Source organism: Lissotriton vulgaris, chromosome 11 (genome assembly GCF_964263255.1).
Source record: "Lissotriton vulgaris chromosome 11, aLisVul1.2, whole genome shotgun sequence".
In the NCBI taxonomy this organism is placed as follows: domain Eukaryota; kingdom Metazoa; phylum Chordata; class Amphibia; order Caudata; family Salamandridae; genus Lissotriton; species Lissotriton vulgaris.
In genome coordinates, this window is record NC_141699.1 from 583,318,051 (window position 1) to 583,341,477 (window position 23,427).

At 46.8% G+C, this 23,427-nt stretch overlaps 1 protein-coding gene across 1 annotated transcript in view; it reads right to left on the minus strand.

Moving 5' to 3' along the window:
- The window catches only part of GFRA2 (GDNF family receptor alpha 2), a 223,938-nt gene extending 200,884 nt beyond the window's left edge, over positions 1 to 23,054 (minus strand). The window contains exon 1 of the mRNA XM_086943661.1: positions 21,963 to 23,054. Coding sequence (XP_086799787.1) covers positions 21,963 to 22,002 — 40 coding nt within the window. The 5' untranslated portion in view covers positions 22,003 to 23,054. The remainder of the gene's footprint in view (positions 1 to 21,962) is intronic.
- Positions 23,055 to 23,427: the final 373 nt, after the last annotated feature.

Here is a 23,427-nt window from a genome sequence, read left to right on the forward strand (position 1 = left end):
GAGAGATATGGGGAAACTGACAGGGGAGATATCGGTCATGGAAAGAGATAAGCAGAGTAGGAAATTGGCACACAAAGAGATAAGAATAGAACTACATTCGTACGGAAAGAGCGTGTGTGAGAGAGAGAGAGGAGAGCTTTATACCTATATAGAGAAGCGGGAACAATAAAAGAGATGGGCAAAGCGAGAAACGGGGAGAAAGATATATTATCTTATAATGCAGTACATCATTGATGTATTTCAGAAGTGCAATCACCTCCCTATGCACAGTCAAATGCAAAAGGTGAATGAAAAAGAATGAACGACCAAACTAATGCTTTCACTGCATCATGAAAGCAGCCCCGGTCCGTGGAGGGAGTTCCGTGGGGCAGGCAGGCAGGCGGGGCAGGGGAGGGGCAGGGTGGGTGGTGGTAAACACCGGAATATGGATGATTGCAGGTAAGTAAACAATTAAATTTAAAAAAACGAATTTCGTTGCGCACCCTGCATCGCAAATGCGATGCAGGGCTCGCAAATGCGATGCAGGGCACGAAACAAATTTTGTTTTGTTAATTTAATTATTTACTTACCTGCAATCATCCATATTCTGGTGTTTACCACCCCCCACCCTGACCTTCCCCAGCCCCGCCTGCCTGCCTGCCCCACGGAACTCCCTCCACGGGCCGCGGCTGCATGAAAGGCCAATAAAATGGCGCTTTGTGGTTCAAAGCTGTCTCCATTTTGGAAGTGAGACACGCAGAAGTGCTCCCAGGCCCTTCTTGGTGAGAGGCACCAATGGTAAGCTATATGTTCGAGGGGTGAAATGCTTCCCTCAAGCCTGAGGTAGCAGGCCAAATGCCCTGAAATGGGAGCTACAGATCTGATCAGCATCTCAAATGACATTCTGTTTATTTATATTGTTGCAATGGCAAAGAAAAGAGACAACGAATCACGGGGGAAACAGAACCAGGGCTTTAAGTGGGATGCAAAAAGTGGGGGTCTTCAAAAGGACCGTGGGATGTGTCGTTAGGGGCGTGGCTTAACGATTTACAGTATCCTTGATTCCCATAGACGATAGTTTGGGTCTTCTCTGAGCTTTAATTATTGCATCCTGAGGTCTAGTTCGCAGAACCTGTTGTGCACCCCCGAGTAAGGATCTTTCACGTTCAGGGCATCCATGAATTGGAACGCCTTGCTCAACGCACTGCGCCAAATTGTCTCAGAAACACAATTTAGGAAAGCAGCTAAAACATGGCTTTTTAATCCGGATTAATCTCCTGGACTCTCTGAACGCCGCATGCTTTTGTGTTATAGCACCGGGACACCTCTTCGGAGGTAGCTGTTTGTGCTTTACAAATGGCAGTATTAGTCTTATTATTATTATTATTATTATTATTATTATTATTATTATTATTATTATTATTATTAATATGTATAACACAACAACTGACACGAAACTAAAGCCTGCTGGGAGTATTGGCTTTATCAATGGTTGTCAGCTTTCTAAGATAAATGACTTAGCAGCAAAGATTTTGTTGGAAGTAATTTTGAAAATGCTTCAATTCTGAATGTGTTGAGACTGTGAATTAAACATTATTGGAGCCTGTGAAAGGAGGTGTGGTGTTCAGAGTGTCTCAGACACTCCCAGTATGTTCACTCTGTTGCACGTGCGCCTTTCATCTTCACATTTTGCTCCTCCTCTCTTTGCCATTGGGGCCTTCTTTTCACTTCGTTCGGAAGGCACTTTCTTGCATTTCCTTCACTTCATCACCCAGACACGCAACGCACTCCCTCACCTGTAAGCACTGTATTTTCTTCAGCGGCAGGCGGCTCAGGTAAGCTCGGTGGGGTGGGGCGGGGCAGGGTGCGGCAGGGGAGAAACCGGCAGACGACAGAATAGGTGTTTATTTATTTAATTATACCTATTCTGTCCTTCGTAGGCTTCCCCCTGACGCACCCTGCCTACCTGAGCCGGCTGCTGCTGATTTTCTTTTATTTCACCTTGTCCATATTTTGACAACTGTCTACCCCCCTCCCACACAGCTGCACAGAGTCAAAATTCTAACTTGAATGGGTGCGTGACCATTGCTCTGTGCGCACTGCAGAGAGGCCAAGATTGGATGACTGTGTATTCTGAGCACCTTTTTCACCCACTGACAGGCACTATGAGGAACTCGCTCTGCCTTCAGCTTCCATTCGAGAGCTCTCAGTCGTGGTTCTTTATAAACACCTGGAGGGAACCCAGTTCAAACTGTGTGTATACTAGAGTAATGTGCTACAAAAAAATACAGAAACACAACATCCTGGAAATAGCTAACACTCTTAGGGAATGTAAGATTAAGTGAAACCTGTGAAATATATACAGGAACTAAATTACTGACATGGATTACCCTACTGTTTTTTTTTTTAATAATGGTTATGAAATTTATCAGTGTTATTTGCCAGCAATGTTCAGGACATGAATACAGGGCCCGGATAGGGACCTCCTTTTAATGCCTGTTTTTAATTACCACCGGCTCTGAGGCCCAGAGGGAACCGGCCCACTTTAAGCCCTGAAAATAATTAAATAGTAATATGAAGTAGCCCCAGAAGGGTCATCGCCATCTTTTCTCAGCAGCAGTTATCGAAAGCCGAGTGGCACCCACCCAATGTTTTACTGTGCCAGGTTCTTCCCACCCCGCCCGGTAAGGTTCGTCCAAGGACTTCCGAGTGCAGATGCTTCTGCGCGTATATCTCCCCACAGGATGTGTCACATCGACTTTGAGGGTCGTTTGTGTTACTATGAGCCGCATGTTGAGTGGCTGTTACAGCGGAGACAGCACTGAGGGCACACCAAGTGTGGCTGCCCTGTCACATTTAAAGCTGCCGACCTTGTTGGTCCACATTTTCCCTACAAAATGGCTTCCATATCTTTGGCAGGGAGAATTCAGTGTAAAATTGTAGCAGCAGGTCGACCATGCTATACCGTCATGGCGGACATTTTGTAACGTTATTTCTGAAGTCGCCCCCAACAAAATCAGGGGTCCATGTTTGCTTGCTTTATAATTAATGTCTTCCATGTGCTGGGAGCCTACTCTCTGCACGTGGGGACTTTACTGCACTGTTTCTGTCCAAGACTTCCATGGTTGACATGTCCCAACCAAACATGAGGATGCAGGAGGAAATGACGTCTGAAGGTACACAATAAAAAGTACATCTTCTATGACATAATTTCCCCCAGTGACAGATTTGCCATGGTGGTAATTCCAAAGGTTCCCTCAAAGAGAAATCCACACTCTAAACAAGGAGGGAAAGGGGAGAGGAGGGTGGGCTGGACATCCGGCATTTTTTTAGGACATCCGGTTACCGCTGCACTGCTCAAAATGAAGCCAAACATTCTTTGAGAAGTTTGAAGACGTCCTCAGAGGACTTCTACATCTGCTGAGCACAGATGGGGCATGAAAAGGAGCAGTTCAACTGGGGAGCATGGAGGTTGGAAGGAGAACTGGAGGCAGATGACATACAGTGAAAAGAGAAACTAGTGTTGCAGGATGACGCCTCAGAGGACCCCAGAATGATAAGGGGGGGGGCTGAACCCTCACCGTCGGCCACCGAGGAGACACCCCTGCTTCACACATCATGGAAGTTGGGCCTCCACAAAACTTACTATGGTCCTAGCCAAATAAGACAAGCTGCAATTCGGAGATAGTTATCCAAATCCAAAGAGTCCGATATAGGTTGTGGATTTTTTTTCAGTGACAAGGTACTTACTACAGCTGACACATCAAAAAATTAACAAGCTTTGGCAGCAGAGGGGGCATTGACCTCAGCATTAGGGGAAGGGATTTTTTCAGCACAGTTGTGATCTCATGCAAATCTTGAATATTGACTTTCACATGTGTTGCATATTTTTCCACTTAACTTATGTTTTTGCATAATTATTGCATGCAGGAAACAGTTTGAGTAGAAACTGTCATAGAAATACCCGCCCAATACACCGGGCACTTATAGTGTGTGCATTTTGTATGCATGAGCGCATCAGGAGTACAACTGTCATGAAGGCGAGCACACATGTTTAATTCGCATAAAGTAATTGCCATGAAAATCCATATGGAAAAGTAGAGGATGAAACAGAAGGGATGTCTTTGGCTTCCAGCATTGGAAGCATGTCCTGCTGTTAGGGCTTTTTGCCACTGCACTCATCCTTCCACCATTCCTGCCAACCTACTGCAGGCAGCGTGTGCCCACTTACCCATGCTGGCTTGGCACAGTGGAGTGTGGAGCATCAGGCAGACTGCGGCTATTGTAGGGTGGCAGCCAACACAACAAGGGGATCCCGGAAACCCCAGGACCATGCAGGGAACTGGAAACCGCTGGCAAGAAAGCTCTGCATTCATACCGCAAGCCACTCTGGAGGGGCCCACGCAGCCGCGTCCGGCAGTGGGATTACCTGCAGGGTGGTGACATGGGGAGGGGGAGGGACAGAGTGGGGGGTAGTAATGTATGGATTACGGAGTTTTACAGGTAAGAAAGCATTTAAATAAATAAAACGAATTTTGTTGCGTGCACTGCATCGCATTTGGGGATGCAGTGCACTCAACGAAATTCGTTTTATTTATTTAATTATTTACTTACCTGTAAAACTCCGTAATCCATACATTACTACCCCCCACCCTGCCCTTCCCCCTCCCCACGTCACCGCCCTGCAGGTAATCCCACTGCCGGCCGCGGCTGGGCCCACGCCTCTCTCATGCCCCACGCAAGTGCACCTGACAATAATTAGGAATAAGGGAAAGGCCTAACAATGGCATTCCCACAAACGTGCAGTGTCTCAGCAACAGTGGCGGCTGGCACAGATCGGGGTGAGGCAGGCGGGGGCGCTAAAAAAAGAAAATTGCACTTATCTCCTCGCTGAGTCCCTCCTTGTCGTCCCTCTGCTCAGGACAGAACAGGAAGCACCCTTGCTCCCTAAAGCCAATCACAACGCTGCAATGCAGCATTGTGATTGGTCTGAGCACCACGGTTTGGCACTCAGACAGGGACTGGGAGCCTGGGCATGTTCTCCACCCAGGTTGTGATGCAGCCTGGGTGGAGAACATGGAAAGTGTGCATGACTGTTTGGCCAGCCCGAGACGGCTGCCCAAACACTCATGCGCACTTACAATGTGCCCACCCCTCCTCCCCTGCTCCTCTGTCAGCAGAGCAGCCCTGCCCAACCACGAAGTTGCAGCAGCAGGAACAAATAAAGTGATAATAACATCGAGTTATTATCATTTTACTTTTCCTTTATTTTCACTGCTGAAAAGAAGTGAGGCGGCTCTCCTCTGCCTTAGTGGAGGAGCCGCCACTGCTCAGCAACTTCCTCTTTATGAGACACTTTCTGCTAGACTGTTTCCTTTAAGTAGGCATGCTTCTGCTTTTCTGCCGTGACACTTTAGGGATTTAGACTCAGCGCTGACTTTATTCTTGCGCCTGCCTTCCTCCATAGGAGGAGTGCCACTGGGGCTTGTACCGCCCTGCTGTGTAACCCTCCCCTGACTCCTCTTATTTTGGCTTATGCACTCCAAATCCAGTGAAGCCATCCTTGGGAGGGTTCCCTCTGGCTGACTTCACTCACTTGCTCTTGAAGTAGCTTCCTGTTGCTCTCCCAGAAACTATTGTGCCATGTTTCTGGAGCTGAGGGAGATTCAGATTATCAGCAACAGCTTATTCTGGATTAGGAGTTCACCTGGGAAGTCCAACGGGCTGGGTAAAGTATCAAAAACATTGACTCACATTGAACCATGGATTGGGACATTTTACTAATTTTCTCTGTGTTTCATTTCAGCTCCCTTGGTACCACTGCTCTGTTTTTTACCACTGAGGAGGATCCGTGCTATCTGGGGGAAACAGCTTTTACAACAAGGTTTTTACCACATTCTGCCTGTACCACACATTTTTTACTATGCATGCCTTTACCACACATTTAAGCTTAGTTGTGGGTTGGGGGGTTGCAGGGATCTCCCCCACAAACATATTTTATATATATATATATATATATATATATATATATATATATATATATATATATATATATATATATATATATATATATATATATATATATATATATATATATATATATATATATATATATATATAATAAAAAATGCGTGGTGCTGAGGTGTTGCAAAAGCATTTGCATTCTAGAAAAATGCAGGGTAAAAAAGGTGTGGTAAAATCAAGAAAGTGTTTTCCTTCGCTTTCCGTCATACAACCCTGTCTGGTATGATATACTGGCATGCAATGGTCCATTAAAAGGATATAGGAGCCTCTTCATATACACTTCTGAGGGTACATTCGTCTACAGCTGCCAGAACCAGCCACTATCTAGAGGAAGGATGAAGAGTCAAAAGTAGCTTTTGAGCAGAGGTAGATGCTATCAAAAGGCAAGCCTTGCTTTCTCTGGGATGCCACTGTCAATCATCCTTTCAAAGGCTTGGGGGCTAGGATATAGGGAAAAGCGAAAGTGAAAGAGCAGGAAGAGGAAATGGGTGAGAGAAGCCATGAGACAAAAAGAAAGAGGGTGGGTAGAGGAAAGTGAAAACTGAGGCAAGGCTTTCAGAAGGGGCACGGAGGGAGCATTAATCTCTAAGGCATCAGCTTTTTCAGGACTCCGCACTCGTACTGGATACAAATGCACATATAGACTTTAAAGCAATCTCCCTTACTTATTATTAATGATAGGGAGCTACAAACGTCCAACCACTAGATAGTGCCAGATGCTGAAGCTTCTATGCTTTCTTTTACCTGGAAAATCTTGAATCTTACTCATAAACAGGTCCTCATCTTTTGTTGGGCCCTCCGTGACCTTTTTTGATCCGGCTCACAAGTTCTGACATCCCTGGGCTAAAGCAAAGAATTATGAAACTAAGGGACAAGGGATACAGGGAAATTCACACATTGAGGAAATGGACAGAAGATAGGGAGCTAGGAAATGAACACTAGGAGATAGAGGCAGAAAAATGGCTAATAAATTGAATGGAGGGAAGGGAAAGACAGACAAATAAAAGTGAGCTATAGGGGAATGTGGAGTAAAATTTAATAAGAAAATATCATCAAATTACTTTAAATAGGGGTGGGTTCGGTTGCCTGGAGTAATGTGTCACCACAAAAAGGTCTAGAAATGGAGAATCACATTTTGTAACTGGAGCAGAAACCCTGTCTTGATGTTAGTCACAGTAGAGGACTACTTGTAACCGGGGGATCAATTTTTGCTTTGCCCAGGAACCACTGTATCAGTCATTCTGGATGTGACATTACCACAGCAACCTTTTGATTACCTTAGATAAGCACATAAGACTGATTTAGAAAGAAAGAGGACCAGAGGAATTGGGCAATCAAGAGAGAGGAGATTAATGGGCAGGTAGAGGTACTGTAATAGACGGACAAGCTTGGTATAGAAGAATGAATGACTGGCAGATATTGTATGGCACAATAATGGATGCATAGACACTGACTGACACTGTTGCTAATAGGTAAGTACTATTGTGTACAGTAACTAATGAATTGACAATATATGACACAATAGCTTACGACTCTTTTGTCGTTGAAAGTTGAATGCGCTAAGGAAGCCTTCTACCGATCTGGTGGGGCAGCGTTCCTCTGGTTTCACATCATGATAGGCAGGCTGTAAATTTGCACCAAGGAGTGGGACTCTATTTTGCCACCAGGATTCTTCAGTAGAGGATCACTATATCACCCTAACCATTACATCGACCTAATCACTACATCGACCTAACCACTACATCGACCTAGTCACGACATCGACATCGACCTAACCACTACATAGACCTAATCACAACATCGCATGGTAAGTCTATGTAAGTAGTTGTGGGATTAAGTTTAGAAAATGTACTTAGTCTGCAGTGATGTGACAGAAGATAGAAAGAATGTGATATTTTGTAGGTCAGTAATGTCAAATTTGAAATGGGGACAGACAACAAATTATCCTGTCCAATACTCGTTTCGGGCAATACCTATAATATTTCTGACGGAAAGTCCCATCTTTATCCACAAGAAATCTTTACAGTGCATATGAAAAGACAACTGGTAGGCAGCTGAGTATCCACTGTGACTTCTCTCAGTAGATAAAAGTATGTTTGGAATTGTCTGGTGGGTCACCAAATTCTCTCTTTTAGATTACATTACCTGATGAAGTACCGGTGACCGCAAATTGCGGCAGTTTTTGTACTGATAAAGCCTGATGCAGTTAACGTTGAGGCTCAGCCATTTTGTTGAGTAGACCCTCTTTTGGAGACTTTATAGATAAGGCTGCTGGTATCCATTTCAGAGAACATATGTCAGATTTTAATGAATCTTCAATTTACATCTGCGGTTGCAGGTGGTTGGCACCTGCACTCATTTTTGAGGACTGAAGAGTGATTGTCATCATAAGACCTCAATCCAGAGTAAGGCAGAGAATAGGGAGAAAGGAGGAGGAAGAGAAAGATAGGCAAACAGCAGCAAAGGAAGGCAGGGAGTGGGAAAAGGGACCTGCAAAATGGAGGGAAAGAAACTGAAAGTGTAAAGTTGTGGAAGAAAGAGGCATGAGGTGAAATCAAGACTAGGCAGCCTTGGCATTCATCCCTCCTGGACTCAAGCAGTGGGAGGAGATGATTCCTAAGAGACAAATTTGTCGCTTGCACTTTTTTTTTTTTTACAAAGCAAGCTCTGAAGACTGACAAAGGATTAATTTACACGTTGTGTAATTGGATTAAAGTCAAGGAAATGAAGGGGCATATTACCAACAACTAGCGATAATTATCGCTATGTTGGTTTAGCAGCCATATTTTTATCGCATAGCTGCGGCGATTTTTATCGCTTAGGAGCCTTGCTATTATCAAGGTTTATCTCCTAAGCGATTAAAATCGCCGCAAAGCATGAATATCGCTGAAAAGTCAGCGATATTCATGCATTACCGAGCTAATGCTCTTAGCCATGTTATCCACCTACCATTGGATAACATGGCTAAGAACTGCTCAGGGCAGGTGTTAGCTTTTGGAGATATTCGCGCTTAGCGCGAATATCTCCAAAAGTTGGTAATAGGAGATAGCGATGTTAGCGACTGTTTCCAGTCGCTAACATCTTGGCACGCCCACTTTGCATGTCATTAGTGATAAATATCACTGACATGCAAAGGGGGGCCCAAGATGGTCGCTATCTCCTACTAGCTGTCGCTAACTGGTGTTAGTGACAGCTAGGTAATAGAGAGATCATTTTATCTCCGCTTTCTTGGCTTTTAAAGCCAAAAAAGCGGAGATAAACCCCCTTGATAATATGCCCCCTAGTTTCTTGTAGGATCGTTGACTTACACGCTCTGTCAGTTGACGTTATTCCACCTTCCTTCTTACTGGCACTATTTTTTTATCTGATCTCACAGTGCACGTTAGTGGATGTCATCGTACTTTTCATCTCTATTTTTGTGGTTTGTTTGAGATCCTGTTGTTAGGAAGGAGCATGGCATTGTAATGGTGTGCTGACTTTTCCCTAACTTGATTGCTTTCATTTTGACTTAATTCTGTGCCCTTTGGGGTCATAGTCATGTAACCATACACATTTCAAGAAACCTGGGACTTTTCATTAGCATCTATTGATATTCTGGTATGTTCGTGGCTCACTGGCCCATCGCAGCATTCATCGATGCTCCACGTGACAGTATCCTCTCTCCTTACAGAGGACCAGGCTTAGCTCCCGCCTCCGACCATCCTAGATTCAACATGCCACAGCATCCTTGTGTCTTGCCTGATTCATTAATATTCTTGGGTAAAATCATCTTTATGCTGGTGAAATTTGTTTAATTTCAAGTTTCAAGTTTCACGTAATTCCTGAAATTACTTCAAACTTCTTATTCCAGAATTGTCTTTCTTATTCCAGAATTGTCTTGCCTGATTCATTAATATTCTTGGGTAAAATTATCTTTATGCTGGTGAAATTTGTTTAAATTCTAATTTCAAGTTTCACGCAATTCCTGAAATTACTTCAAACTTCTTATTCCAGAATTTTGCATATTTTTTTTCCTGCGAGAGACTCGTTCACAGAGAAAGTATTTTGGAATTTTTTTCTAAAATCAGTTTCCCTTCTGTATCTCATGAGACTTTTTGTCTTAAAATGAACTTTCAAATTCAAAAAGTAAAGTTGAGCAGAACTCACTGAGTTTCACTCTGTGGAACTCTGCGTGATTCCACAGAACTCCACAAACAGAGGGAAACAGGCATGTTGCACAGCTTGCGTTGTGATTTAGCACCAGGAGCTTGCTCCATGCTTAAAAATCAGCCAACTTCATCACCTGGCATGCCAGAGGGCACCGCTTCTCAAGTTGATTTTTCTGCCGTTAGAGTAAGTTTCCTACTCGAGCAGCAACTTTCTGACCGTGAACAGTTGTGACCTCCCACAACTGCCTGCGTTGGAGAAATCTCGCTGGGTGCACTCCTAGTGACTGAAAATCGCATTAGGGGACGCCAAATCTCTCTGGCACTCTCCAAATTACAATTAGTGACCTGCACATGACAAAAAACTCTGCCACGCAGTGATTGGCAGAATTTGGCCGGAACTCTACTTTACAAGCGTTACGCAGAGTGGCCAAAACTGTGCCAACTGCCCTGCTGGATAGGAATATATCGCCCACCCCTAAGTCAAACCTGATACGGAAAAAGCCATTTTTTAGTGAAAATCACAAGTTTGCAAAATCCTTACGTAATGTTGAGAAATTGTGCAAGGAAATAATACACAAATCCAACCACCTTTACTTAACTTGTGAAAGTTTGGCCAAGATTGCTGGTTCCCACAAGGGTCTAAGAAAGGGCTGGCGGGTACCAGCGGGCCTTAACAGTATTCAAGGGAATGTGCCTTTAATAAGTCATAAGAGGCATGTGAGGTTCACCCTTCACCCACACTGTCAATGATGGGTAGCCCTTCTGTGTAATGGAAGTCAGTCACCCACTTGCATTTTTATGGCAGGAAGTTGTGTGATGTTTTCAGTGGCACATTGAACAGTGGCTTGGTGTGCACAGAAAGCTGTGGTATGTTGATGGATGTGTAGGCTTCCCCTAGCACGGTGAGTGAAAGGCACTGTGAACAGCGACTGACAGGCTGGTAACCTGTCTATACTGAATGAATCACAAACTTTCTGTGCTAGAGTAATTGATGAACACGCGTCTTACAGTGTAGTGACTAATAGACATTCTATGCACAGTAATTGAAAGCAGGGCAGGAATTGCTACCATCAATGTATATGACACACTGCATCCTGCGGTAACTTAAGTAATGGGCAGGTCTTCTGTTTAGCAGTCAATGATTGGTGGGCATTTTGTGCAGGGCCGGCTTTAGGGCAGTGCAACCGGTGCAGCCGCACTGGCCGTTGACCTGGAGGGGGGGCGCTGACCGCAGGTGGGGGCACTGTGTTTACCAATAACTTACAATGGTGTAAAAGCAACTGATGAAGAGTTAACTGTACGTCCAGATTTCTGGCGGCAATAAAAATGTCATGATAAATCTTTGGTTAATGTTCCTGCTAGAGACAGAGAGGTCAGAGTTTTGTCTGGTGGCAGTTTTGACTCATTGTAAAGTAGTACGGAGGATTAATGTGCCTGCTGCAAAGAACAGATCTGTATTTAAAGTGGATATCTGAGTGGATTAGTAAAGCCAGCCTTCACCAGTGCTTTAAAACAAATGAAATATATGAGAAAGAGGGGCTATGGAGAATTGAGGGGCCCTTTTGCCGGGTGGTACTGAGGGAATCTGAAGAGGCCATGTGGGGGGTGGGTGGGTGCTAAAAACAAATTATCGCACTGGGCGCCCCCAGCGCTAAAGCAGCCCCTGATTTTGTGACATAGTATCTGATGGACACGTGTTGCCACGTGAGGCGAGTTGAGAGGTCTAGAATAGGTATAGCTTTTCCACGTGTAGTATTGGGGATTCTCATGTGAGTTCTGGAATTTATTAGCATGTGCATGGGCAGTCACTATTGTGGGAATTGTACATGGGGTGTGCCCTTGAATCCAAAATGTCTACAAGATTCCATGCTGTAGCCATGGCACACATCTAGTTCTACTGCCCCCACACAGGGGGGTAACCAGCATTGGCGCAGCGGGATTGTACTATTGAATGTCAACACCAACAATTGTGTGGCATACTAATATTGAGGACAGAATATTAAGGGACAATATATGCCCAAAGTCCATATGGGAAAGTATAGATTTACTATTACTAACATCTACATACCATAAATATATATGTACTGCATAGATACGTGTATGTGGAGTTAGACTTATTTACCTATTTACAGCAGGTGCAGAGGCATTGGGGCCAAGATCTGTGAGGGGTCCACTGAACCCTGAAAATTGCCATACTTACTACCCCAATAGCAGTCAAAAGGGCCATTTCCCATGGTATCTTTGCCACACTACTGTTCCCACAAGACACTTTCCGGTTGGACCAGGTCTTCCGCAAGTGAAAAATATGCCACAGAAAGTCAACAAAATGAGTTGTGATATGCATGACCAATTATCAGGGTCTACATGGCATTCCACTTGAGTAAAAGATTAACACTCCTAGTTTAGGCTTTGCGCAGCACACTGATTGTGAACAGACAATTGTTCCAAAGCGCGTTGTCTAGTAACGGAGACACAAAAAATGTTGTGGTGTAGCGCATGATGGGCAATATGTGCACAGTCCTTGTAGAAAATAATATCTCATTTATTTGTTCTCTGTTTACAGCAAATCTAAGTGGAAAGTTTATTTAAATATTTATACATATGTAAGGCATTCTTCGATTATGCTGATACCATGTTTCACAGCATTTAACTCAAATGGTCCCAAAAATTCAAGTTGCCTTTCTCGGTAGCTTATAATTCTTAAAGTGATAGGTCACATATACTAACAGCCATGGTGGAGGTCCATGTGATGGGCGTGGATATGGGCCAGTGCATCTGAGTTACGGCTGCCCAGCTCCATCTTCTTGATGATGAGAGCTTTGGGCAAAGTAGGCAGGCAAATTGTGAACTCTTTTTCACTCCAAGTGACAATCACATTTTGTGATGTCAAAACAATGTGCTTGGTGCTCCAATAAGGTATGTTAGTAATCAGGTATAATCGTGTTATTTTTTTCCCTCAAAATGTAATTGGAAGGAGCCCTGAAGAAGTCCTGTGGGGGCAGGGGGGTGAAACACATTGGCCATGGCTTCAGTAAAAAAAAATGATGAGAAGATGAGAACTAAATAGCTGAATAGTAACCACATATAGGACTTTTCCACTCTGCCCTTTTGAAACATTAGCAATAGACTCATATTGTCTGTGGGGTCATATTGCTTTTGTGACTAACTTTGGAGTTGTGAGTAACATATTTTTATTGTGTGTATGAGCAAGAGGGCCTGTGGGCTGGTCCCTCACACGTGTGCATCCAGACTTCCCTAATTTTGTTTGGAACTAAGTAAATACACTATAGTGAAAAGTGTGTTATTGGTTGCTCCAGTCATATTTTGTAAGTCATTTTTAAAATTGCTTTGCACACTTCAGGATTTTTTTTGCCGATATTGAGATACATTTGGAAATGTGCATCAAGGTGCACAATTTGGTTCCACATTTTTTCCTAACAATTTCTTAGAAAGAGAAGATCGTTCATTTGATACATCGTATGTCAACATCTGTGAACACATTAAGCCCCTATCATGATGGCTAGCATGCAGCGGCCTTCAGGTCACTTCAAACCTGATTTGAGGTATGGCACTTCGGAGCAACACCAAGTGATTATTCTAAGAAGGGGTATCTTTACTCTGATGATGCTTACCTTCATATGTGAATTCAGTATTTTTCCATAGAAAGACCGTGGGATTCATAAGGGAGTTTTACATCCTTAGTTCAGGCTCTACATGGGTTTGTTTCAGTCATGCTCATTTTGCTGGGCATGATAGGCTTGGAGGTCTCATGCACTCAGGAGATGAATTTTGATGTAAACAAGAAACACTAAAGTTGTTCCTACAAAGGAGTCCAACAGTCTGTGCTGAGAGTATGGGGATGGTCTTGCCTGCTCGCAACACTGCTGTGGAGAGAGGATTCCTCTTGTTTTACAGTGGCAGTAGATTTGTTTTCGTTTTTTAACAATCTGGTGCTGGCAGAAGGCTTGTCTAGCTGCCTACAAAGTGTCCAATTTGCTCACTGTGTCGTCCATGACTTTCCGCCACCAGAAAAGATCTAGCAGGGTACAACCAATTTCAATTTGACCACCCTGGTCACCGGACAAAAAGTCATCTTGACAGTTGCCCTTGATCAAGTCTTCAGCATTCTGTAGGTCTATATTGCTTTGCCTCCTTAGAGAGCACAGCTTGTGGCCTATCGATTACCTGGTGTAGGCAGGAACACGCCTCCTTCAAGACAACTCCCCCTAGTAATGCCAAGGAGATGGAACCGTTCTCACGTATGTCCCTAACTGTGGCACTGATCTAAAGGATGGTGGAGAAGATCATTCCAAACCAGGCCTCTCAGAAGAAAGAGATACCAGGTGTTGCAGTGAAACTGACTTATGATCCAGATAAAATCCTGAAGCGAGCCTTTGGATCCCAGCATACCGCCCTAAAAACAATTTCAGACCATTACTAAATTGCACGTCTTCCAAACCAAGTTACACCAGCCAGGGAGTGATCTGATTATTTGCCAACAGTTGAGTGCATCCAAAAGGCAGACGTGATATGCCAAATATTTGAGTGATTCCGCCCCAGCCATACATGCCTTTTGCAGACACAGACCTGACAGAAGCTATCCTCGTGTTACTGCAGTCCAGACTCCACCCACTGAAAGAAACTCTGAACCCTGCCTGGCTGGAACAGACCTATTTTCTCATAAAGACATTTTTCCCATCTTTCATTTTTAATCCTGATAAGGGTACCACAATTGGGTCTAATAAAGTATTTCTTCCTATTGGCACACCTAATCAGTTTTAACTTATATTCCTACTGCACTATTTTTCGTCGCACTTACATCAGATCCACGAGGTGTTCTTTTGCACATTGTATCACTCATGTATGTTGCTCGTTGTACGTACTGATTGTGTTGTACGTCTTGTTACGTGGAATTTATTATTTTTTCCCCTTCCTAATGCTCCGCCCTGGATGTGGCTACACCAGGGCGTTTGTAGCAGGCCCTATGATGAAGCATGTCACATACTTTGGTATGTGAGTGAGGGCAGTTTTTCCAAATTTGGGAATTTCCCTCCGTTGAGTTTGTGCACTCCACATACCCCTTTTGTTTGTGTGTGGAACAGACTTTGCTCTATCAGTGCTGTGCTTAACCACAGAAATCCACTTTCCGTTGTGTTCCTCAAGCCATCTTCCCTTCTCCTCCCAGTTTCCGGCAATTCGAAGCGCAGTTGTGAGACTGGTCGCCCTAACACATCACTTCCGCCACATCCAGTCAGCTCTGTTAACATCCTTGCAGAAGCAAGCATTGTGTATTGTGTTTAAAGCCACCAGTATCGCAAGGGTGATGATTAGCCCTTGAAACAAATTCTCTTTAAAAGTGACATGGCTGACAGCGCGCTCATGCCTTCATTTTCTCCATCTCACTCACTATACTACAAGTTCCCAGACGACCTTTGCCCTATGATATCACTTCCTCCCCCTGAGGAAACAGTTGAAAAGTCATAAATTCTCAAAATGTCAAAGGCTGTAAGAGCCACATCTAATTTTACTCAAGACTCAGAGACCCTTCGGTTGGTTCAGATCAAGTTCAATTTGTGTAGCTCTGCGAACATGCCTTATGGAATTCAGTGCAGTGTTTTAAGAACATTGCAAGTAGCTGCACATGTTTTAATTAGGCCAGGGAGAAATTTCAATTACGCCGGAGTAAGCGGAGCAATTTTGCAAATTCCATGTTACTCTCTGACACAAAATTACGCGATTACACCTGCTGGCATAATTAAGAGTAATTTGGAAGGAAAAAATCCTACAGAGAGAGCACATTTACCTGCTGTTTGTGTTCCGTTGCATTTAGTCCTATTTTCTTAGTGCTTCCATTTTGGATAAGAGGGTGCAATGTGCACAAAGAAATTAGCGCTAAATGCCAGGAGTACATTCGGGGAAAATCGCATTTTGCGAGTCTGAGCGGCTGTTCGCACTGCTATTCGTGTTCTGTTTAATTTGGTGCTATTTCGTACCGCAAAATACATCCTTGCATCCATTTTGAATACAATGGGACATTTTTTAGCTAGAAAATAGTGCTAAAGTTAGAATTACTCTTCTTGCGTAATTCCGCGGAATCTCATTTAATTTTTAGGTAATTCTAGTGATTGGATTATGCGGATTATGCCCACCCCTGATTTTAATTCCCAGTATTACACGACATTTTATTCCATTTTTTTATTATGCCCCTTATTCCTTCACCTAAGAACCTACTTACTAATTATTGGCGACATTATGTTTGGTATGCATTCAAGTTATAAAGGAGGAACAAATAAAACAGGTCATGTCCCAAGATCAGTCGTGTATAATGGTCACCTCGACTTTTCCTCTGTCTATTGGTAATTGTGAAAAGAACTCGGTTTATTTGCCATATTCTAGCACTTGGAGAACTGTGTTTACATAGGACAGGTTAACAAGAATTCACAGCATTTTGGAAAATTCTTGGAGCTCTGCCCAGACAGCAAGCTCAAGGGTACAAATGTAATAAAAGCAAAAATTCTTCTTTCCAGGTGTGAGTCCCCAACACAGACTTGCAGAAGGGGAGGGGGGCGGTGGATACTGGGCGCTGTGTGTCTTCCTAAACTGCTGGTGTAAGGTGTCACGCGAGGCAGGTGTGCGCCGTTCCCTCCTGACTCCACGGAGATAGCGCGAGGACAGCGATTAAAAAAAAAACCTTATTGATCAAAAAACTGCATTCTTCTCCCTTCTAACAGACGAAATGAAAAGACGAAAGGGGAAATCAGCACATTTCTCTCCGGTGCAGGGGAGATTAAAATTACTGTACAGTAAAAATGGCTTCAGCCAGAGGCAACAGCGGCCCCAAGTGGGCAGGAGAAGGAGCTGCAGGTCCAGCGAAGGAGCCGTGATCCTGAAAAAGGCCCTTTCGTGGTAATAACGGCGCGATCTATCCTCCTGGCTGGCTGTGGCCCTCGGACGAAAGGCTGAGTCGGTCCTGCTTGGATTCGAAGTTGTCTCCCACATGGTAGTGGTACTGGGGGAGGAGCTTTTTAGACTCCCTGCAAGGCACGTTCGACATTGCAGTCATGGTTTCATCTTTCGCTGGCATGCCTCGCATGAAATACATACTTTCAATACAATAATATTAATTCCTATGTGTAAAGCGCGAACATACCACCCTCAAGGGTTTCAAGGCGCTGGGGGGGGGGGGGGGGGGGGGGGGGTCGAGATTAAGTGAGCTATTGTCCAGTCACATGATGCTGAGCTGAGCGGTCGCCAGCAAACGAACCGTGAGCCCCGCGCTCCGTCTGGACACTGCGCCACACCTCTCCCCTTCAATAGGGGAAAAAAGTGACCAAACAGCATTTTTGGGGATCAGGATATCAGAAATACCAGCGAAAACAGGAAAATGCGTTCAGTGGGAAATCAGGTCGTCTTATTGAGAATACCTTCTACACATCAAACAACGCTGTGTTAAGTTGTGCGACAGTTCACAGTACGGTGAAGTGTGGTATGATGACGTATAAGATATGCCATGCAAGGTATGATAAGATATTGTATGATATGGCATCGTTTTGTATTGCATGAATGGAATGGTGCAGTGTGGCATGTGGTGTTGTGTGGTGCGACATGACATGACGTGGTATGTACCGCATGATATATGTTTGTGGTATGGTGTCATCCCATGGTATAGTACGGTTTGTCGTGGTATGGTACGGTACGGCATGCAACGATATAATACGGTAGGTAAGCAGGGCCGGAATATTGGAGGTCATTTTGTAAAATACTCTAGATTAGTAAAGTATGACATGCTATTGTCTGGTGTGTTGTTTCATACACTGCAGTGTGGTGGGTGACGTTGAGTAGACTGCATGTTGTGGTGTGGAGTTATGTGGTGTTATGAAGTGTGGAGTGGCGTAGTGGCATGGTATGGTGTGGTGTGGCAGACTGGACTGGCGCGTGTGACGCGGGAGGTGTGAACAGGAGGTTAAGTTGTGGTGTGATGTTGTGTGACGGTATGACATGCTTCAAAGATTTCTAAATAGCGCTGATTGACTCAGATGACTGCTTTGGGGCGCTTGCGGTAGGAATGAAGAATAGAGACGAAAGCGAGAGGAGTGGGATAGTAAATCAAATGACGTAATAACATCAGACTCCCGCCCCTCCCCCACCGTACAAGCGCGCACACTCGTTCTCCGCCTTCTTAGCCCTGTTCAGCTTTCTACTTGCTTTTTATTTCCGATCAAACTTTACCAGGTTAGGGGGGGCCTCCCCTTTCTAGCCAGGGGGGCTATAAACAGGGGTGTAACTGCCAGTGGGGCAGCAGGTGCAGTGACACCAAGATTCAGTGCCCGAGGGGCCCATTGAACCCTGATAATGATTATATGTCACTACCCCAACAGCAGTCAAAGAGGCCCTATCCTTTCTTGCACCATGGCCCGTGGTGAACTTGCGACGCTACTGGCTTTAAACCAGCCCTGAGGTGAAAATCCCAGGCTCTTGTCTTCAAAATGTTAGATTACTCTCAATTAGGAAACCTTCGACAAACCGCCCCTTTCGCCTAAATGGCGCTCTCTTGCCCACATTCACTTCATAAAGCTCAGTCAACCATTCCAATGCGATTACCAACTTCTCCCGTCCTTTTCTGCGTCTAGTAGCAGCGCCTTGACGTGTCATGCCAGCGGCACAGGCGCTATAATACAAAACAACACACCACGGTATCGAGTCTTTCATCTCACTTAGAAACGGATTCGCCCTGTTTTCGTTTTCTGTGGTTTGCTTCTTGTAAACATACAGGGGCTTATTTACAAGCTCCGTGCGCCACCCATACGTCACTTTTCCCACGTTAAAAATGACGCAAAAGGGGCGTAAGAAGCTTGTAAATAAGCCCTACATTCTTTACACGGCAGGTGCACCGGTCACAGCCCGCACATCTCTTTGCCTCAAAATGTCCGCTCGTTATTGCAACCTTGGGTCCCATATTTTGTATCCAGCACAGAGTCCAAGGACCCCCAGCTCTGCCCACTGGGCGAGGGGGTGCAGAGGGAGGGTGTGACTTCAGGGTGGGGATTCGGGCGCAGGACAGGTGTGCAGCTTGCACGGGAGGGGCTTTGGAAGGAAAGAAGCGCGAGGAAGGACGCACGAAGGAAGGTGCGCGTGCCATGGGTGCCAGAGACGGGTTCTTTTCCAAAGGGGTCAATGCGGAAAGACACCTGGGGGGGGGGGGGGGTTCAAAAGAGGTCAAGACGGGTTCTTTTCCAAAGGGGTCAATGCGGAAAGACACCTGGGGGGGGGGGGATTCAAAAGAGGTCATTCAGGAGAGGGGGCATCTACGATTTACCGTTCTCGAGAACTAAATGTCTCCAAAATCGCCAAAACAAAAAAAAACTGGTATTGTGGTGTAAGGGAGAAGAAAAAAGAGAGAAACAGACATGCAGAGCTAAGTACAGAGAGTCACGATGGGGGTGGAAGAGAGAGACGGAGCGGGACACAAGGAGAGGGATGGATGGATGGATGGATGGATGGATGGATGGATGGATGGATGGATGGATGGGTGGGTGGGTGGGTGGGTGTGTGAATGGATGGATGGATGGGTGGATGGATGGTCACGAGAGGGAGGGAGAAGTGGAAGAGAGAGAGGACGGAGATGGCCAGAAAGAGAGAGAGGGGGAGAAAGAACGAGAGAAAGAGAGAGAGGGAGGAGAGAGACAGTGAGAGTGAGGGAGAGAAAGAGAGAGTGGGAGGTAGAAGAGAGAGGGTGAGAGAGGTGGAAGAGGGAGAGAGAGGGTAAGAGAGCGAGACGAGACGGAGGTGGTCAGGAGAGGAGCAAGCGAGCGAAGGAGAGATAGAAAGGGGGTGGGTCAGGAGAGGGAGGGAGAGGTGGAAGATAGAGAGGAGGAAGAAAGCCAGAAAGAGATAGAGGGAGAGAAAGAACTAGACGTGGGAAGAGAAAAAGAGAGAGGGAAGGAGAGAGACAGTGAGAGTGGGAGAGAGAGAGGTAGAAGAGAGAGAGAGGGTGAGAGAGAGGTGGAAGAGGGAGAGAGAGAGAGAAAGAGAGAAAGAGAGCGAGACGGAGGTGGTCAGGAGAGGAGCAAGCGAGAGAGGGCGATGTGGAAGAGGGGCGGGGCTGGTAAGCCTGCACGAGTGTAAATCAAGAGACCCCCTGTGCATGCACTGTGGTTTTACAGCGGTGCAGCGGTGGGCAGAGTGGCTGGGCCTCACCTCCCGTCGATATGCGTGGCTCGAGTTGCGTGGCTCGTGCGCAGAGCATCTCTTCCTCGCTAAAGCAGCCATTCCTTGACAGTCGCCCCATTACTGCGGGGCTTGAAGCCAGCGGTGCACCCCTCAATATAACCCCAAGAATTGCATCACTAGCCCGCCTGTCTCGAACTCTGCCCAAGGGCAGGGATAACGGGCGCCCATTTCATGGCAGACAAACATACAGTCTCTGTCATTCGTCCCCCCCCCTCTTGAGGTCAGGGGTTTATGGGTTCGTGAAATGAGAGGGGTCGGAAGTTCGCTGCACCCTGGCCTCAGGGGGCTGATAGAGGCGACGCTATCGAGTGGCTGAGAGCAGGAACCTGGCACCTCCAGGAAAGGTGTGAGTGAGCGTGCGTGCGTGGTACGTGCGTGGCCGCGTGCGTATGTAGAAAGGGGTGATAATTATGCATGGCTCCAACAGGTGTGATCTGGGCTGGGTTAAAGAAGGTTGAAATAATCGCCGGTATGGGGTGTGGGGTCTTTATTGGATGGGTGGGGAAGTGGTCTCTAGCGCGCGAAGTAAGCCCTCCTCGGAGCTTTATTTTTTTCTGAATTTCTGCCCCCACCTCATTTGACAGCCTCGTAGCCGGAGGTACCATTCCTGAGGCTGGCGCACCTCCGAACCTCTAGCGGATCTACCCCTGATGGGCATGAACCATACAGAGGGCACCTACTCCTAGACAGCGGCCTTCAGTGCGCTCTGTTCCATCAACTGAGGACAATCCACCTGCCTCTCGAGAAATGCCCCCAGTGCCCTTCACCTCAAAAACTGAAGCCGAGACATTCGTCCCTCGAGAAATCAGCACCACCACAAGCTGCCCCGAAAAGACACCGCAGCAACCTGCAGATTAGACCTCCCCCCCACAAAATGCCCACGGTGGACGCCATTGCAACTAAATCAAAACATGTCCCCTCCATCCACCACCCCAATAAACTGCAGTCAATGCACCTAGTACCCCTTTAAATACGCCCCGGTCCACCCCACCCCAATAAACTGAATACAAGGCATCTGCCCCACGAGAAATGCCCCATGCCCTCCTCCCAAACTGAAGCAACGACAGGACACCTGCCCCTCAGGGCCCTCCAGCCCCCAGTCACACAGCAAAGCAGCGACAATTGTACCGGAAGTCCTGTCACATGTGCCACACCTCCCAAACTGAAGCAGAACATGACAGAAAACTACCAAACACCCCCAAAGTGAGGCAAATTCCTGACACCTGCAAGTCGAACAAAGTCGCACCCTCCCTGGTGTGCCCTGAAACTGATGGTGACACATTAGCATTCCAGGCGCCCCACCACTAAAAACGGAAGCACAAACATGTCACCCCACCCCCGGAAAGAGTTTCAGATCCCCCCTCCCTGTCCAACTTTAACAAACGTATGAAACCACCCCTCAAGCCTGGTCTTCTGTACCCCAACTCAAATTAAACAGGCAGAGATGACTGTCCCTCGTAGAGAGGCTTCCCCACCAAACTGAAGCAAGGCCCCTTCCCGTGCACCACAAATGCCCCGACACCCCCACGAAGACACCCACAGCTTCTAGCGCCAGTGCAAGCGCCCAGAGGCCGGACTCACCCAAAAAGAGGATGATGCAGACGGCGTGTGTGAAGAACATGATAGATCCAACGGGTTCACCGCAAAAACTCCCCAAAAACACAGATCACACAATTCCAGCGTTCACGTGGGGGGTCAACCCTCTTTCCCCCCGACAAAAACACGGCAGCTTTCTCCAAAACGCGGCAGTCTGCCAAAAAAGGTGCCCCTTAACTCTTCCACTGGAGCAAAATCCGAGAGCAGCTCCCGAGCATCTTTCGGAGGCACCAGGGATGGTGTAGGGACGGTTGCACGCTTGACTGGTATCTCTGCACAAGTGTGTGGTGGTGAGCGGTACAGCCAGGAGGTAGAGGGTGCAGAAAAGAATTCGTGATGCGCGTTCTGGGGTCGAAAATCCCAGTCCCCGTTCAGCTGAACACTCGGATCCGGAGATCAATCAGTAAGAGGTCCGATGCCTTCCCTGTTCGCGGATTCGCGGTTCGCGGACCCTGGACCTGTTCTGGGGTGCAAGTTGTCGTTTCCTCCGATCCTGAATCCACAAATCCCTGGTTCTGGGCGCTACGCGAAGGACTCACGAATCCAGGGTGTCTGGTTCCTCGCTCCTGCTTGTCGAGCGCAGATGTTCACCAGTGTGGGACATCCGCGGATCTCCCGGGGGAGTCGCAGGTGCAGCAACCAAGGGGGGTCTCCTTGCGGGGAACTAAATGCCCTGGGCTCCCCAATATCCGTCCAAGGTATACAATTCCGAGGTCCGGGCACTAATCATTGGCAAAGCCAGAGTTGCATGCACCTTGGCCGGAGAGGAGCCGGCGCCCGGAGTGCGCGGCTGGAAGGTCCTGTCAGCAGCAGGGCGCAGGTGATGGGGGCAGGGGCGCCAGGAGGGGGCAGACGTCAGGGGCGCAGGGGGTGCAGGGCCCTGAGGTGCACCGCGATCCTTGTCATGCTCCCCGCTGCTCTCACGTGGGGCGGCTGCAGCTGCTTCCAGCGCTTCAGTGTCCTGGTGGAGTCCCAGCTGGAGGGTGGAGGATAGGGGGGAGTGCCGGGTGGAGGGCTGCGGGGAGCTGGGGAGAGACGGAGCTGCAGCGTTGGCACCGCGCGGCTCGCACTGAAAGTGGTCAGCCCAGGCAGCTGGGAGGGTGGAGAGCAGAGCAGGGGAGGGGGTGCGGGGAGGTAGGAGGGGTGCAGGGGAGAGAGGAGGAGGAGGGTGCAGGGAAGAGAGGAGATAGGTGCAGGGGAAGGAGAAGGAGAGCGCAGGGAGGGAAGGAAAGCGGAAGGATGAAGGTGATCAAGGGGAGGCTGCAGTGAGGAATAACACGGGATGTGGAGGAGAGGAGAGAGAAGGAGATTGCAAGGGTGAGGCGACAGGGTACTGGAAAGAGGCGGTGCAGGAACGGGGCTGGTAGGGAAGGGGAAGAAGTAAAAGGGTACAGGAGGGCAGAAAGAGAGGGTGGGGGAGAGAAAGAGAGGGTAGCAGGAGGGACAGCAA